The sequence below is a fragment of the Taudactylus pleione genome, unplaced genomic scaffold (assembly GCF_031769625.1).
Source record: "Taudactylus pleione unplaced genomic scaffold, aTauple2 ptg000711l, whole genome shotgun sequence".
Taxonomy (NCBI): Eukaryota; Metazoa; Chordata; class Amphibia; order Anura; family Myobatrachidae; genus Taudactylus; species Taudactylus pleione.
This window is the reverse complement of record NW_028285113.1, coordinates 9549838-9568059: the sequence shown is the minus strand read 5'-3', so window position 1 is coordinate 9568059 and position 18222 is coordinate 9549838. Positions and strand designations below refer to the sequence as shown.

At 44.5% G+C, this 18222-nt stretch overlaps 1 protein-coding gene across 10 annotated transcripts in view; it reads right to left on the bottom strand.

Moving 5' to 3' along the window:
- The window catches only part of GRIA4 (glutamate ionotropic receptor AMPA type subunit 4), a 426050-nt gene that overhangs the window by 155969 nt on the left and 251859 nt on the right, over positions 1-18222 (bottom strand). For all 10 annotated transcript variants that reach the window (XM_088456663.1, XM_088456664.1, XM_088456670.1 and 7 more), the window contains exon 5: positions 3139-3192. In XM_088456663.1, coding sequence (XP_088312789.1) covers positions 3139-3192 — 54 coding nt within the window. The remainder of the gene's footprint in view (positions 1-3138; positions 3193-18222) is intronic.

The following is an 18222-nucleotide window of genomic DNA, read 5'->3' as shown; positions in this document are numbered from 1 at the left end:
TTCTAAAACTGAAAAGTTGGGAGGTACTGCAATGTTTTGCTATTCATGTGGATGTTACTTTGACACATATCATCTACCTAACCATTGCTGCAGACCAAGTACACCCCTTTATGGCAGCGCTATTCCTGATGACAGTAGCCTCTTTCAGCAGGATAATGAGCCTTACCACACTGCAACAACTGTCCAGGAATGGGAACATGACAAGGGGTTCAAGGTGTTGACTTGGCGTCCAATTTCCCCAGATTTCAACCCGATCAAGTATCAGTGGGATGTGCTGGAAAATCAAGTCCGAGCCATGGATGCCCCACCTTGCAATTTACAGGACTTAAAGTATCTGCTGCTAATGCCTTTGTGCCAGATACTAGAGGACACCTTTAGAGGTCTAGTGAAGTCCATGCCTCGACGGCTCACAGCTGTTTTGGCAGCATGAGGGGGACTTACACATTATTAAGGAGGTAGTTTTAATGTTATGGCTGATGGGTATATATTATATATATTAATATATATACATGCACATACAGCATATAGTGTCTACGACGTGGCACTAAAAGTCCCAGAAATCCCTGGCAGCCATTAATTGCTTGGATATACTGGCAATTGTAGATCTGCATATAAGCATACCCATGGCTGCCAGTGTATGCTGGCAACTAGGCTCGCTGGGGACTGTAGCTCCACATAGTATATTACTATTTACAAAGCACACAGAACTGGGGGGAGGGGGGGGGGGGTCCTCATTAGGTCCTCGTCACAAAGCCATTTGTGCTACAGGCACATCATTTTTACAGCTTTGCAAATGTCAATAAATGCCCTGTTCAGATTCCACATGGGGGAAAATGTAGCAGCCCCCACTGGTTTCGGAGGCAATCCAGATTTCCAGTGGACGGTAACTGGTACAAACCAGCACATTGTGCAGCCTCCAGATCTCCCTGTCTGTCTCTTTCAAGATCCCTACTGCTAAGTGAAAATTGCCTGTGTGAGCACTTGAAAAGTAAAATGATTTAAAGCAGCATTCCCTCATATTTCTTTTTTTTTTCTTTAAATAGCAAGTAAAGTACCTTTAAATCATGCATCTGATAGTCATATATAATGGCTGCCCTACTGCAAATCATTATCTCCTTTTCAAAATCTCTTTGTAGGAAACAAAATAGGGCTGACAATTATACACACTGGCTTGCAGTTCTCAGCATATCATGTGAAGGGAGAGGGGGAAAGGAGGGATCGGTATGAAATACCGCCGGTTCAAATCCCGACGCTGGAAGACCAGCAGTGAAGATCCCGACAGGTAAGTATTTTAAGTATTTACTAACCTAACCCCCCTCCCCCTAATCCTAAGCCTCCCTTAGGGATGCCTTACCCTAACCTAACCCCCAAGTGCCTAACAGTAACCCCTCCTTCCCCGCAGCCTAAACCTAAGTCTCCCGGGGGGTGCCTAACCCTAACCTCCCCCCGGGGGTGCCTAACCCTAACCCCCCCTTCCCCTAGCCTAACCCTAACCACCCCGGGTGGGGTGCCTAACCCTAAGTCCCCCCCGCGAGCCCCTAACCTAACCATCCCCCCCACGGCTATCCGCGCCCGCCCTTCGATCGGTATGCTGGGCGTCGGGCTCCCGGCGTAGGTAAAATGACAGGCGTTGGGATTTCAATGCCTGTCATTAAACCCCTGCCGGGATTAGACAGTCGGGAAGCAGGTGGTCGGCATTTCGACCGTCGGCTTCCTGACTGCATCCCGGAGAGGTGTGTGTGGGGGGGTGGTTACATCATACAGAGCAGACATGGGGTGATTCCAATGCCTATCTCCTCACATCATGTGCCCGGTTACTGAGGTTGTATGGTAGTCCATAACACTGTGCAGAATTATAAATCATTAAATGCAGCCTGAAGAAATACATGATGTCTCTCCCGCAATAGCCGGGAGGCTCCCAAAACCCTGGTGGCGCTCCCTGGTCCCCCGCAAGAGACGGCAAGTATCCCGGTCTGCCTGGCCACCCCCCCTCCTGCACCACCACACTTTAGACCACACCCCTCCCCTCCCACACTTACCTGGTGAAAGCAGACGTTTTTGCGATTCGCTCCGCATTGCGTCATCATAGCCCTGTCCCCTGCTTTACAATGCCGGAAATCTCTGCATTGTTTACTACGGAGCAGCGCCATCATGCCCCTGCACTGCCCACCATTGCTGCCGCCACGCCCCCTGCAGCGCCAACCTGGTCCCCCCCTCCCGGAGGGGGCAGCCAGAAAGTCGGCAAGCCCTGGCTTGAGATACCCCCAAGATGCAAGATAGACACACTCTGCCCCTATAATCGTATTAATGATGGCAACTGTCAACAGACAACTGAACAGATAGCACGTGTGCCATATTTATCAAGTATGTACGCTTCAATTGTATCTAGATTCCAAATGAATTCAGTAGTTCTCACGTAGACCACGTATTATATCACTACAGTGTAATCATTTGTCCATATTGCAAAAACACCCAATTTGGTGTTTTTCTCGTAAACTTTAATACGTATAATAATATTGAACACACAATGGTATGGAAACTATTACCATAGAACACGTTTGCACTCAATAAATAAATGAAAATGAATTGGTCAAATGACGTGTAATACAATTTAACGAATACTTTTCCTACCAGATAGGGATACGTTATTGTCTCTGCTTGAATAAAGAGATTCACAAAAAGCTGGTCACGTGACCGAAATCTGCTTAAGGCCAGCGAATTCCCACATGGCTTACAATGCAAAGTGCACCTAATGTATTCTGTCTCGGTTTCCATTCAACTCAACACATAGCAGGTCCTGCATTTCTATTCCCGATGAAGCAGTATAAGGAGGAATAGCTTGCTCGAAATCTATACTCCAGTAAAAAATATTTTTTTTTTAAATCACGATACTTTCAGCAGGTGTTTGATTTTCTGGCGATAAGCAGGCCTTCAGCACAATTTGGTGCATACTATTTGAATGTATAATGAAGATGATAAATGCTCTTTTGATTAGAATTTAATGAGATGCATATTGAGCAAAGACCAAATGAATGTGGTACTTTTACTTTCCAGTGATTTTGCCCCAACGTCGCAAAGCAGGAAAATTAAAATAAATAGACTCTCAGAATAAATGAATGAATGAACACAAATACTTACCAGGTTTGCAATAATGTAATGATAGCCTTTCACATGTTTTCCAACACTCACAATCTGAAATAAAATAAAAGAGATGTAATATTATAGAAATATACTCAACAAATAAAGAGAGATACAGTAAAATGATAACTTTAAAAAAAAAACAGTAAACCATGGTAGTAGGATATAACAGGAAAATATCACTAGCATATCATTCCAATATACATACACATAGGAGAAAGTATACATTTTCTTACATAGGGGGAGATTTATGAAAGCCTGGAGAACGATGAAGTGGAGAGATACAAAGTACCAACCAATCAGCTCCTAACTGTCATGTTAGAGGCTGTGTTGAAAAAAATGACAATTAGGAGCTGATTGGTTGGTACTTTATCTCTCTCCAAGCTTTGTTAAATCTCCCCTTAGAGTCTCTCGGAGATGTGCGGGTCCGGTTATCACAGAACCGACAACAACCGAATTTATGGGTTCCGAGTCAAACAGAGTCCGAGTTCGGAATCACTTTGGGGTACAGAGCCAAACCGAGTCTCGGTTCAGATCTTCCCGCGATTCGGAACTCGGATTTAAACGCCAAACTCAGGTTTTGGATTTCATGTTAACAGGTCAAAATGACATAATTTTAGCTGCTTTTTTAAATAAAAAAATAAAAAAAATACAGATCCAAATCCAAAACCCGAAAATGAATCCGGATCCAAAACCAAAGCACGGGGGTCAGCGCACATCTCTAGAGTCTATATATAATTTCAACAAAATTGCTATAAATTATTTATATAAAAAATAAATAACAAGTATAAACTTTGTACTGTATAGAGGAACATACTACACCACAAACTTTCCATTAGGAAGCTGCCTATCATAATCAGCCGTATCCTCACCGATATAGGCCCGTATTCAATATAAGCGGACCCGCGATACTTTTTCGCCTCCCAGACTTTTCGCCTATATCACGTGTTTTGCAGGTGGAAAAGTATCGCGTGCGTGCCCACTTATCCCCGTATTCAATTTGAAAGTAGGCGAAAACGGGACCCGGCGAAACTTAAACAAACGGCAAGTACTGTCATATTTGGGGAAATCATTCTGACACCCCCCAAAAGATGCTCTGACATGGGGGTTAGCTATGGTACCCCCCGATTTGGCTTACTGAAGGTATTTTGTGTTTTTAAACGGGCTCAATAGTTGCTAAATAGCGTTTTTGTATAAGTGGTGCAGAATAGTATTCAGGAGTATTTTTTGCAGAAAATAACTTATCCCAGCAAATTTGGGGTACTTGAAAATGGGGGTCAGCATATTTTTAAGTTGCTAAAGTTAAGTTGAAAAAATCGTGAATCCACCTTCCGCAAGCCCCTGCAATGAAAAAAACACCTGGGGCATACTTGGGGACCCCCCCAGAGTCAAGTTTGCTAGTTTTTAACTTTGTCCCCCAACTTTTTTTTTTTTTGCCCCCAAATTCAAAGTGATTTTTTGGGGTATCCTTAAGTGTTTTTTTTTTTAAATTGACACAGTTTACCTTTGGGGGACTGTCTGAAGGCTGCACGGGTGTTCCCGCAACGTTGCACCCCAAAACCCCAATTCTGCACTTTTTTCCGCCTGCTATTCATAGGCGAAACTTTTTCGCCTATTACATTGCATTGACTTTCCGCCTAGGTGGAAAGTCATTCAAATTGAATACAGCGATACTTTTCCGCCTGGCGAAATGACGTCATCGGCAAAAAGTTTTCGCTCAAGACATGCGAAAATGGCTTTTCGCCTCAAATTGAATACGGCCCATAGTGGTAGATGCAGCAATACGACACTTGCATTATTATGGGGGAGAGAAATCAATGCTTCCGGCGATCACAGCAAGTCCACTATGTCATGGCTCCTGGGTGACTACAATGCGCATGTGCGATATCTTGAATAACCAAAAGATCTCATTGGCGGATTTGGCGGGGAGATGTATGGAAGCTTGGGGATAGATAACGTACTAAGTAATCGGCTTCTCACTGGCATGTTACAGGCTGTGTTTGAAAAATGACAGTTAGGAGCTTATTGTTTGGTACTATGGGGTCTATGTACTAGCCTTGACAGGAGATAAAGTGGACGGGGCTAAAGTACCAACCAATCAGCTCCTAACTGTCATTTTTCAAACACAGGCTGTAAAATGACAGTTAGGAGCTGATTGGTTGGCACTTTATCTCTCTACACTTTATCGCTCTCCAAGGCTTAGTCTATCTACACCTGAGAGAGAGCCGCTCATGCGCGAGGAAGTCTGGGGTCGGTAGAAGGAAAGAGACTGCAGGAGAGTACACACTTGTATGACCGGCAATCGTGCCGATGTCCAGGGACACCCCGGACATCGCATTATTGCCGGTACACACTCTAGTGATTAATGAAGGATGGAACGAGTGGCGCTGCATATGATATCGTCAGGTTTGATGTGCAGCACGTCAAACCTGCGACCGTTGGAGCACGCATATCGTGCATACATACCGCATGATATACATGATTTGTTGTTTCCGATTTTGTCCGAATCGGCCAAATCGTAACGATATTGCTCCAGTGTGTACCCAGCATTACTCCCTCCTCATACGGCACTTTGTGTTAGGTGACAAGCAGTGAACAGCAGCTCAGCTTGTCATTGTTTAGTGAGTGCACATAACACTTCGCCATTATAGCCTTCTATAGCAGCGGCGCTATTTACACCAGATGATTCCTCCATCGGCTGCTTTTTAATACATTTAAGAAAAATGCTGAAAAAAGGGGATATCATCGCTTCATATATCTGCCCATAATCACATGAATTTACAAGTTACTGCCTCCCACAAAATCAGTGTATTCATTCATACCTGCCCACTCTCCCGGAATGGCCGGGAAACTCACAAAAATCAAGTGGCGCTCCTGGGTGCCCAGAAGAGAGGGCAAGTCTCCTGGACTGGCTGCCACCCTCCTGCACCTCCCTCCCACTTACCTGGCAAAAGTAGGTGGTCCGTAGAGGACCAATGACATGATTCACACTAAATTGCATCATCATTGCCCCGCCCCCTACTTTGCAATGCCTGTAATCTCTGCATTGTATAGCAGAGGCAGGGCCGCGATGACGTGATCATGCCACCATGCCCCCACACAGCCTATTTATGCCACGCCCATGCCCCTTGCTCCCGCCCCGACTAAATTTCTATAGTACTCTGTGCCATTAAGTACTACAGATATCTAGATCTCAGTCTTTGGTTTCCAGCATCTATTCTCCTTCTCATATCGTACTAAAGTAGTAAGATCCTTAAATACTATGTGCTGCTGTGGGCATTCGTATGATCTGATTGACTTCAGGTTTTTGTATCCCCGTCGACTGTACTTCAAAACTGGGGGCACATGGACATGGAAGAATGGTAAGCACATAGAACTCTGATCCTAATCAAATACACATTAAAAATCTGTAAAGCTGGGTACACAGTAGCCCATGTGTGCACCCAGCGACACGCGATGCATTGCAGGACGATCTGAAAATGCGACAAACGACGTGCGGGGGTGCGCAATAGCGTACACATTTGTAGCTGTGGTATCATCTTACATCTCTGACAGGCCCTAATCCCCCAAGATCTCCAATTTAATGAATAAATACTTATTTTAAATTCAAGAGATTTGGGGTGATTTTATTCTGGTGAACAAAATCATATTCCCTATTCATAAGAATCCTGCACCCACTGAAATACATTGTCCATTGAAATAATGGGAAATGCAACTCATCTCACTGGTATTAATCAATCTCTACTGTCTGAGACCAGGGAGATTATATTTGGAGATTCCAAATCAATTTCCTCCTTCTCTTTGGTGACTTCTCTGATTGGGGGAGATGTACTAAGCCTCCGAGAGAGATAAAGTGGAGAGAGATAAAGTACCAACCAATCAGCTCCTAACTGTCCCTTTACAGACTGTTTGAAAACTGACAGGTAGGAGCTGATTGGTTGGTCCTTTATCTCTCTCCATTTTATCACTCCCCAAGGCTTAGTAAATCTTCCAGACAATAAAATAATCCATATGGAGATTTTCTATTTCATTATTATTTATTTATTTGTTTATTTTAAGGGTGGCGTGATTTCTGCAAAAGTGGAGTTTTACGTGGTATGATCCACTATAGATACATGACCAGAGATTTGATCAAAATCAACATTTGACTGATTTCCCCCTTTAAAACATAAGTGAGAACAGAGCTCAGATCCTATTAGGGGGCCCCCATAACATTTGTAAAATATGATGGAAACTGCCCCCCGCTAAGAAGAATATGTTAAGCATTCTCATGACGGCAAAACAAAAAACTAACATCTAGTTCTCTTGTGCAATGATTCCAAAGGACCATTATTTACAAGTGTGATTTTTATTACATCAAACTTTGTGAAGTCTCCAAAGAGACATTTTGTCACAGAAAGAAAGATTTATTTACGTTAGACATCTTTAGTTTTGAAGTCTGTGCTACAAATATAATGAATATTCTCCGCTTTCAGAGTTCACATCAAAATATGTTACAGCACCAGGTTCCTATTTTATGACCTGAAGTGATTAATGCATACACCGTGCCGAGCTGCAGCTATGTGGGGGGAGTAGCTCCATGCAATAAATGTACAGTATGAGCAACGAATGATAAAAACAAAGATTTCTTATGCCTTTGAAAATACATATTTGTACTGTATTAGATTAAAAAGGTATCTGGTCAGCATGTCGACACCAGAATGTCGACATGTTCTTCATTTCGACATGGGCAGTAGGTTGACATGTCAAATGACGACAAGGTCAAAATCTCGACATGGTCAAAATGTCAACACGTTCATAAATGTTAACATGGCGACACCAGAATGTTAACAGTATATTTTAGTGCTAATTTTTAGGTTTAAGGTTAGCCTAAAGTATGAAAATAAAGGGATGTCGACATTCTGGTGCCGACACATTAACTAACGACATTAACATGACGAAATTTATGAGTGCCAACGTTTTTCTGTCATCATTCTGACTTTCTTTCATTCAGAACTTGTTGACATTTTGATATCAACAATCTGACTGCTGACATTCTTAATGCCGACTTTTCATACCACCCCCATTACAAAAATCTACTAAGAAACTGGGAAAAGGCATAAGGTAGCGAGCAGGCCACAGATGGGAATCAGGACTAAAGTCCATACATGGTGCGATATAGCAGCCGATCCGACGGAATGGTACGATATCGCTGCTATATTGTACCGTGTGTGGACATGATATCGGCCAGTGCGCTCCAGTGGGGTCGTGCATCGCACCTCCAGATCTTACTGCATGTTCACTTGATCTGGGGATGCGATGTATGATCCCATGCAGCGCTATTCAGGTGGGGGAGGGGGTGTCGGCATATCGGGCGGTCGGCCACCGAATCGCTCAATGTGTGGGGACCACCTGATATGTCAGCCGTCGGATCGCAAGTCTCATCGCAAGGTGCACATTGCACCGTGTATGGGGGCCTTCTACACATTATTGCAAGACTTGACTGAAGTCATAAAACATTATTGCAAACTTCTTTATGTGTCCTTCCTGTGGTCATTTACCCAGTTGCACTCATTATGGTGGTTACTATCATAGGCAAACGCAGGGGGGGAGGGGACCACAATAGAAAGAGTATATAATACAATTTTACTAGTGCTGCATATTCTTCTCAGTATCACAAATGAAATAATTATCACCACCTGTGGATCTTTTAACATGTGTCAGGCAGTAATACACCTGTGCACCAACTAGGAGATCTGAAAACAATGCCCTGTTAGGGTTGCACTGCTATAGACCACAGGTTCTCAAACTCTGTCCTCGAGACCCCAAACAGTGCATGTTTTCCAGGTCTCCTCAAAGATTCACAAGTGAAACAATTCACTCCACCTGTGGATCTTTTAAAATGTGTCAGTGAGTATTGAGTACACCTGTGCACCTGCTGGGTGACCTGGAATATGTGACCTGTGTGGGGTCCTGAGGACCGAGTTTGAGAACCACTGCTATAGGCCATCTCTAGTTTTAAGTATTATTACTGTTATACAGTGCATAAGGAGTCCAATATGTACATCTATGTACAGAGCAGGGCTAGGTTCTTCTGCTGCTCCCCCAGGCTCCTGTTTTGCTCCCACGCTCTGGAATGGTGCCCACATCTGAAATGAAAACATTCAGCTCAGGCAGGAAGGCCCTACTGTCGCATTTAGGGCCGTATTCAATTAGGCTGCAAAAACCTGTTATCGGTGATAATCGGTGCGAAAAGTCTTTGTTAAAAAACGGGGATACGTTTTCACCATGTTATAAATGGCGAAAAAAAGTGCAGAATTGGGGTTTAGGGGTGCAGTCTTAAAAAAAATAGCCCACAGCCCTGGGAGTGTCCTATAAAAGTAATCTGTGTCAATAAAAATAAAAAATCCTCTGGACACCCCAAAAAATTTACTTACGTTTTGGGGGCGAAATAAAATATATTGGGGAACAAAGTTTTAAACTAGTGAAATTGATTCAGCGGGGTTTCCCAAGTATGCAGCAGGTGCATTTTTGAAGAATTTTTAAAAATAACTTTAGGGACTTAAAAATATGCTTGCACCCATTTTAATGTACCCCAAATTTGATGGGACTAGTTATTTTTGCAAAAAAAAAACAACTAATGGTGCATACACACGGTCAGATTTTTCCTTCAGATATGAACGATAACGATTTAAAAATCGTTCAGTCGTTCATATCTGAAGGAAAATCTGACATATCTGACATGCCTGAACGATGGACGATCAACGATGCGCGTTCCCGTTTGTCAGATAACGATATCTGACATCTGATGGGTTTGCAGTCAGACTTGGACGATTCCATTCATTTTAATGCAGTCAAAAATCGTTCAATCGTTCAAATCGTTCAAAACTTGGGTAAAATCGTTCAAATCGTTCAATCGTTCATCTGACAAATCTGACAAATCTGACCGTGTGTATGCTCCATTAGTGCTATTCTTCATCCCTACTTCACAGGCGCATTTATGCACCTGCCGCGGTTATTTAAAAACCCTGACTACCTTCAGCAGGCAAAAACGGGGGTACCCATAGTGTCTGGACATCTTTAGGGGGGTGCCAGGAACATTTCTCGAAAATCCCCTGGATTTTCCGAGACTTGCCTTTCCGCCGGGTCCCGTTTTCGCCAGATCTTAATTGAACACTGGGATAAAGCGGGAACAAGCCCGATACTTTATCCCAGAAAAAACAGCGATGATGGCGAAAAGTCCAACCTCGGACTTTTCACCTCTAATTGAATATGGTCCTTAAGAGCTTACTGTGATAGCTGGACCTGTATATGCTGGAATTATGACACACAATACACTTTGTAAGATGTATATTAAGGCTGGTTAAGTGCCAACTATGCCCTCTTCATGGATTGGTCACAATCACTCTAAAATCACGCATTTGCAAACCCCCCTCTAGAATTCCTGCGTTTGCCCCTGACTATTGCATTAGGTGACACTTGCAAATGGACAAGAAGACAGGATACAGAGCTGCCCATCAGATCAGTGGCTTACAGGATCCCAAACTACTATTGCTACATTTTATTGTTATTTGGTTTACAGTTACAGCATCCGGCCTGTTTACACTTATAACACCCACACGGGAAAAAAATGCTGTAAAGTGCATTAAACCCACATCGGGATCCCGGAGCCGGCATTGTGAGGTCGACATAGTCACTGAACGCATTGCAAGTGTCGATCTCATGCCTTATATTTGTGCCATGCTGCATTGCACCAACAAGGGATATTTATTTAAGTTGTCCAACAAGCAGGCTCATGTGACTGCATATAAAACCTATGGACAGAAGCATTGGAGCAACATCTTCGTAAGATGGTCACGTCATATGTGCTTGATAAATTCTAGAAGTAGTTGAGCCTGTTGGTAACCATCAATGAAGCGTGTGATTGTTTACACACCATTTTTACGAAATAGTTTTACAGTATTTGCATGAGAACACATAAATGCTCACCTCGTAATGGTCTAATGGCCTGTGTAATATATAAAATGTGAGTGTTTAGCTCTCCACGAGTAAAGCCATTGACCTTGAGTAGGCATACATTATTAAAAGAGATTACGGTGAAAGTAACATTTTACTTTGAGAACGCAAATTCCAGCAGGATGCAAAAGATAATGTTTTACTTTACTTGTTTCAAACTGTGCCTGTCACATAAACAACTTGTAACTTATTACTATAATATATAAAGATTAGATTTAAAGAGCATCTGTACAAGTTTAGCTTTTCCACTAAGCTAAAATAAAATACAGTATTTCATTTTACTAACTGCAGGGTTAGTCTAAACCTGGGTACATACTGGAGCGATGTCAGGTCGATTTGCCATGTCGTAATAACAAATCGCCTACATCGCTCAGTGTGTACGCTCAATATGCGTGCTCCTGCGGTCGCACGCGACGTCGTCAGGTCTGATGTGTTGCACATAAAATCTGGCGACATCGCTTGCAATATGGTGCACATTGTGTACAGCCAACCGGACACCCTGACGATGGTCTGGGATCCCGGCTGTCAGAATCCCGAAGCCGCAATCCAGACCAGGTTAGATGCCGATGCCCCCAGGTAAGTAAGCCTATACCCCTCCTTCCTCGATGCCTAAACCTAACCATCCCTTCCTGCAGCCTAAACCTAACCCCCCGCAGCCTAACCCTAACTCCTTACACTAACTCCAGTACTTACCTTCGGGATTCCGGCTGTTGGGATGCCCGGCTCTGGTATTCTGACAAGTGTGGGATCCCAATGTTGACATTCTGACCGCCGGAATCCAAGCAGTCGGCATTCTGACCGCATGCCCCTGGCGATATGTCATTCCGGTTTGGCCTCTTGAGACGTCACTTCTTGAGACGTTACACTCCCAGCCAGTGAACTTAAAGATGGTTGTGCTAGTGTGTACAGGAGCAACGATAAATCGTATACATCCAGATTCCAAACGATACGATATATCGCTCAGACGTTTGCAAAAGTGCAAAAAAAAAAATTCTGGGCTCAAGGGAAATCGCCTGGAAAGTCGGAGCGATTGCCGGTCGTCTCAGTGTGTACCAAGCATAAGCCTTTAATGGCCCAGGCGCAGTCTCCTGCATACATCGTACATTGGACTGAGGGCCTGATTCAGCAAGGAACGTATGGATGCAGATGCACGCAATCGGTCGTTGTTTTTGCTCTGCGCATGCGTATGCATCGCAGTACGCGAACCAGCTATTGCGATGGGAACTGCGTTTGCAGAGGCTACGCAGATTCAGAGCACAGTGATTTACAGGAAGTGCCGTTTGTGGGTGGTGATAGGGGAGTCGTCGGGCAAACGCAGGCGTGCCTGTGCGTTTGGACGGCGTTTCAGGGGCATGCATAATTAAGCCCTTGTGGTGGTGGACGCAGCCTGAGGTGTAGTTGCACACAGGAAGTCTCGCTATGTCTGTGGGAGGGTCAGGTCAACCACTATTGTGCGTATGGGTCCGATGGTTCTCGATGTTACCGATGTTTCCGCTGTCCTGCCAGGCATAGAGGACGCAAGTAAAGGGAAGTGGGTGGTATTATGTAGTGCTGGGCGTCTGCTTATTCTGCTGCGATTGCCGCGCTTATGCATTCATTAGCATATTCCCGCAGCGGCCGTGTGCGCGTCGTCTGTATCAGGCCCTGAGTCACATGGTAGCTCATGGGGAGGAAATGAGATTGCGTGTCTCAGTTAGGCCAACATAGGACGTATGCAGGATACCGCTGCTGGTGTTTTCTTACTTTGGGCCTGTATGGCATCAATGGAATTGCAGATGGATCCTGCAGACATCTGCAATCTGCTCGCCCGCCATAGAAAGCCATCACCAAATGCGCATGCATCGGACCATGCACGTGGATGGAGATTGCAAAGCCGCATAGATTGATCCGCCTGTTGACGAACCACTCATGCCGTGAAATGGGTGTTGCTGGGTGGCGACTTTTTACCTTCAAATGCGTCTTATTCGCACAGCGATGTGAATAGGACGCACAAGCAACTTCTGCTGATTATGTTCTATGTGCGACTGCGGGTAAATCTGCATGCAAAATGCTACGTTACAGTGTTAGTGGCTGTGACACTGTAACGTAGAATTTCGCATAATAATATGCAAATATAATATAATATGCAAATGCTAGTTTCAGCCTACCCCTTGTGTACGACATTTCAGCATGGCTGCATGGTGTAACACCACCGGTGGTTCTAGACAATCTCCCATTGGCTCTTTATCACATGCACCTTCAAACCTGGCTCAACTACAGTACATGAAATAAGACATTGTGTGCACTTAGCGTCACCTCTGAATCAGGCCCTAATTGTAACTTTTTTACAGTCCACACTAATAAGCGTATCAGCAGCCTTCCCCTTCCCAAACAGAGGGCCTGATTCAGAGCCGCTCGTAAGCGGCCGCTCATTCGTTCTGAGCGATGTTCGCACATCTGCGCATGCGTATGGGTTGTAATGCGCATGCGCCAACCAGTCAGTGCGGTCGGAAATCGTGTGCTCGCAAAATAGCGAATGCCTGCTAATGTGAGTGACAGGATGAGGCGTTTGTGGGTGGTAACAGTGGAAGGTGCTAGAAAAGGGTGAGTGGAGATCCGAACGCAGGCGTGCCAAATGGTCGTTTTAAGGGTGTGCATAATTAACAAAGCAGCGTCATCGACCACGTCACTTGGTTGTCTTTTAGCCTGAACTGTTCGCATGATTGCGGTAGGAAAATGCTACCACAAGAATAGCGAGCAGTTCATACGCCTTTCGATGTACTCAATTAATCTAATAAATAGCGGAGATGACGTATCATGCGAGCGGCCAGGGGGCGTCTTTACAAAATAGCGAGCGCATGTTTCGTTCGCTCGTTCAGACATAGAGGCGTCAACAGACCGCAAAGAGCGAGCACTTAATTTAAATATCCGGCCCCTTTTTCAGAACGACCGTCCGCAAATAGCGTCCGGCTCTGAATCAGGCCCAGAATACGAAACATTCTTCATTTATTGAAAACAAGTGTTCTGTACACTGTTATCCTACTATTATATCGCAGCCGCTGCAATTATTCTACATTTGCTCAGTTGCGTGCGTCTTAGATGTGTTTGGTAAATCAGACGTTCCCTGCGGCCATTGTCATCATCATCACCAGCTCACAACTTGCTGCATGGTTTGTGCACACACATGTCTCTCCAAAAGGCGCCTTTTAGGTCATCATCTTAGATACCATTACTACTGTATACCTTGGAGGCATCTATACTGTCCAATCCCTGTCAAAGACCCAGTAGTACAGGGAGCAGTAAGTGCAAACTGCGGGCGAGTCACCAGGGCAGAAAATGTGGATGCGCAATAAAAAAAAAGTAATTTCGGAGAAAACAAACTGCAACTTGCATTTATGTCCAACTATAGGGATACGTTCAAGATGCCGGTGCACGGGATCCCGGACGACGATGTACCGACACCGGAATCCCGATGCCTGGCATAATGCCACCGCCACCATTCTGAAGATATCCGGATATCGACCACCGACACCACCCGGGGGAGGTTAGGGTTAGGCACCACCAAGGGAGCTTTAGGGTTAGGGGGGGAGAGGGTTAGGGTACTCACCAGCCCCTGTTGGGATACTGCACCATCGGGATTCCACCGTTGGGATTTGAACCACAGGCAATTCATCCACCGGCATATCATACCCATTCCTATGTTTACAGGACACACTAAGCCACTGTGTGGTTGTAATAACATTGTATTGCTTTGTAACTATGGGGTCTATTTACTAAGCAGTGTTAGGAGATATGGTGCATACACACGGTCAGATTTTTCCTTCAGATATGAACGATAACGATTTAAAAATCGTTCAGTCGTTCATATCTGAAGGAAAATCTGACATATCTGACATGCCTGAACGATGGACGATTTACAATGCGCGTTCCCGTTTGTCAGATAACGATATCTGACATCTGATGTGTTTGCAGTTAGACTTGGACGATTCCATTCATTTTAATGCAGTCAAAAATCGTTCAATTCGTTCAAAACTTTGGTAAAATCGTTCAAATCGTTCATCTGACAAATCTGACCGTGTGTATGCTCCAATAGAGTGAAAAGTGATCAGGTGCCAGCCAATCAGCTCCCAACTGTCATTTTTCAAACACAGCCTGTGAGATGGCAGTTGGGAGCTGATTGGCTGGCACCTTATCACTTTTCACTCTATACCCTTTCACTGCTTAGTAAATAGACCCCTATTTCTCTATAAGTTTAGCTTTTCCACACATCTACTGTAGCTATCATGGAAGAACTGCAGTTAAATTATGTAATATATCAGATATCTATGTTAGCAGGTCCACTGTAATAAATCAAAGTAAAGTGGAACAATTACAATACATGTCCTAGGAGGCTCACAACCCCTTAACAAGCTTGCTTTATGTAGCTGTATATACCCGGATATAGTACTTCACAATGAAACTGTAGTGTTTACAAACTATAAAAATGTCATCTGAATTCCACTTTCCTTTAACATCTCTATGATATATTGTCTGACAAAATACCTAATATTGGTTAATATTGGAAGGGCTTCTGGTGGAAGATATAACAACAAGGTTTGTGATATATCATAAACACTACTTATCTCGTCAGGAGTGTCACACTGACTTAACTCACTTTGAAAGCTGCAAAGTAATAATTTATTAGATTTCTACAAGACCAGAAAATTCTTCACTGTAAAATATTTTATTATAAAGGGAAAATACAAGTTGGGCTTATGATTGGCTCTCGTTCTCGCTGGGCCAGGTTCAGATGTGGCGGCAGTTTGGACGCATCAGACTTGCAAAAATATGCTAATGACTTGCGTACAGAGACGCCACTGCCGGCGTCTCAGTTCTGCCGCTTACATACAAAAGACACAATATCGGGAACGTTGTTAACGTGGCTCAAAATGTCCGTCTCAACTAAGATCCTGGGGCCAGTCCAACTGCGAATGAATTTGCAGTGGCCAACTAGGATATGCCCAGAAAGCAGTGGCAACACGTCTGCATTTACCTCCCCCAAATGTTCACTACCTTTCGCTCACGTCCGTCGTCGCTAATCAATGGTTGCACTTGTGCAGTGGCAAAAAATCACTCCACTGCATCTGCCATTGTGTGTATCACTGAGTCATGCCCCCTCTATATAGAAGTAGATGGATAGATTAATGGATAGATAAAACAGGATTTTGGTACTTACTGTTAAATCCCTTTCTCAGATTCCACAGGGGACACTGGAGTCTCAGTACAGTGGGGTATAGATGTGAGATAACCGGGAGCTGGCACTTTAATAAATTTGAATAGTAGCTAGCTCCTCCCCCTCTATACCCCCCTACAGGTCAGTCTTAATAAACTGTGCCTGAGGAGAGCTGGAAATAGAATAACAGAGGAGAAAAGAACTAGAACATACATAAACAACAAGCAAATATGCAAACAAATCAAGCAGACCTTGAAGAAAAAACTGACTGTCCAAACCAGGCAGAACAATAACAAATGCAGGTGGAACAGCGCCGGGTGGGCGTCCAGTGTCCCCTGTGGAATCGGAGAAAGGGATTTAACGGTAAGTACTAAAATCCTGTTTTCTCCTTCATCCACTAGGGGACACTGGAGTCTCAGTACAGTGGGGATGTCCTAGAGCTCACATCCCGGGTGAGAGAGCGCTCAGGACCCTGCAAAACAGCACGGCCATACTGTGAAGCAGATGCTGTAAACGTGTCAAAATGGTAAAACTTTGTAAAAGTATGCCGGCCTGACTAAGTGGCCACTCGACAAAGCTGAGTCAGGGAAACACCGCGGGCAGCCTCCCACGAAGGACCCACCGAGCGCGTAGAATGCGCTGTGATTAAAGTAGGTGGTTGCTTTGATGCAGGCTTGTCTGATTGTCAGACGAATCCATCTAGAATAGTAGCCTTAGAAGCCGGCTAGCCCAGCCGTGCCATATCATATCGAACAAACAGCGTATCCGACTTCCGGAGGGATGCCGTCCTATCAACATAAATCCAAAGTGCCCGGACAACATCTAGGGATCTAGAAGCCAAAGAATCCTCTTTAAACACCACAACCACGATCGGTTGGTTGATGTGAAACGCAGATACTACCTTAGGCAAAAAGGATAACTGCGTGCGTAGCTCAGCCCTATCTTCATGAAAAATGAGGTAAGGCAGACAACAAGAAAGCGGCCCTAGCTCAGACACATGCCTAGCAGAGGCAAGCGCCAACAGGAGAACCACTTTCCATGATAAAAATTTTAATTCCACTATCTGTAAAGGTTAAAATAGGGAAGATTGGAGAAAAGAGAGGACCAAATCCCATGGGGCCGTAGGAGGTACAAACGGAGGTTGTAATCTGACAACCCCCTGTAGAAAAGTCTGGACATTCAGTAATAATGCTAGTCGCTTTTGAAAGAAAATCGACAAAGCCGATACTTGAACTTTTAAAGATCCCAGACGAAGACCTGCTGATAAACCAGCCTGTAGAAAAAAAAGCAGCCTGGCTAAGTTGAATTCTGACGGTGGCACACCCTTGCATTCACACCAAGAGACATACGCCTTCCATATACGATGATAGTGCTTAGAGGTAACTTCCTTTCTAGCCCTTAACATAGTAGGAATTACCCTGGAAGGGATACCCTTCTTTCTTAAGATAGCCCTTTCAACAGCCGCGCCATCAAACAAAGCCACTTTAAGTCCTGATAAATAAACGGACCCTGTTGCAGTAGATCTTCTTGCAGAGGAAGAGGCCACGGGTCGTCTATCAGAAGAAGACCTAGGTTGGAATACCACGCCCGTCTGGGCCAGTCTGGAGCCACCAACAGAACATTTACCCTTTCTCGTTTTAGTCTTTGCAGCAGACGAGGAAGGCGTGGGAGTGGTGGAAACAGGTTGAAAAACTGAAACCGCCAAGGAGCTGTTAGAGCATCCACCGCCACTGCCTGTGGATCTCTTGTCCTGGAGCAGTAACGCGGCAGTTGATGGTTCAGTCTCGACGCCATGAGATTTACCTGAGGGAGACCTCAATGCTGAATCAGCTGCTGGAAGACCTGTGGATTGAGCATCCACTCTCCCGGATGAATGTCCTGTCGACTGAGGTAATCGG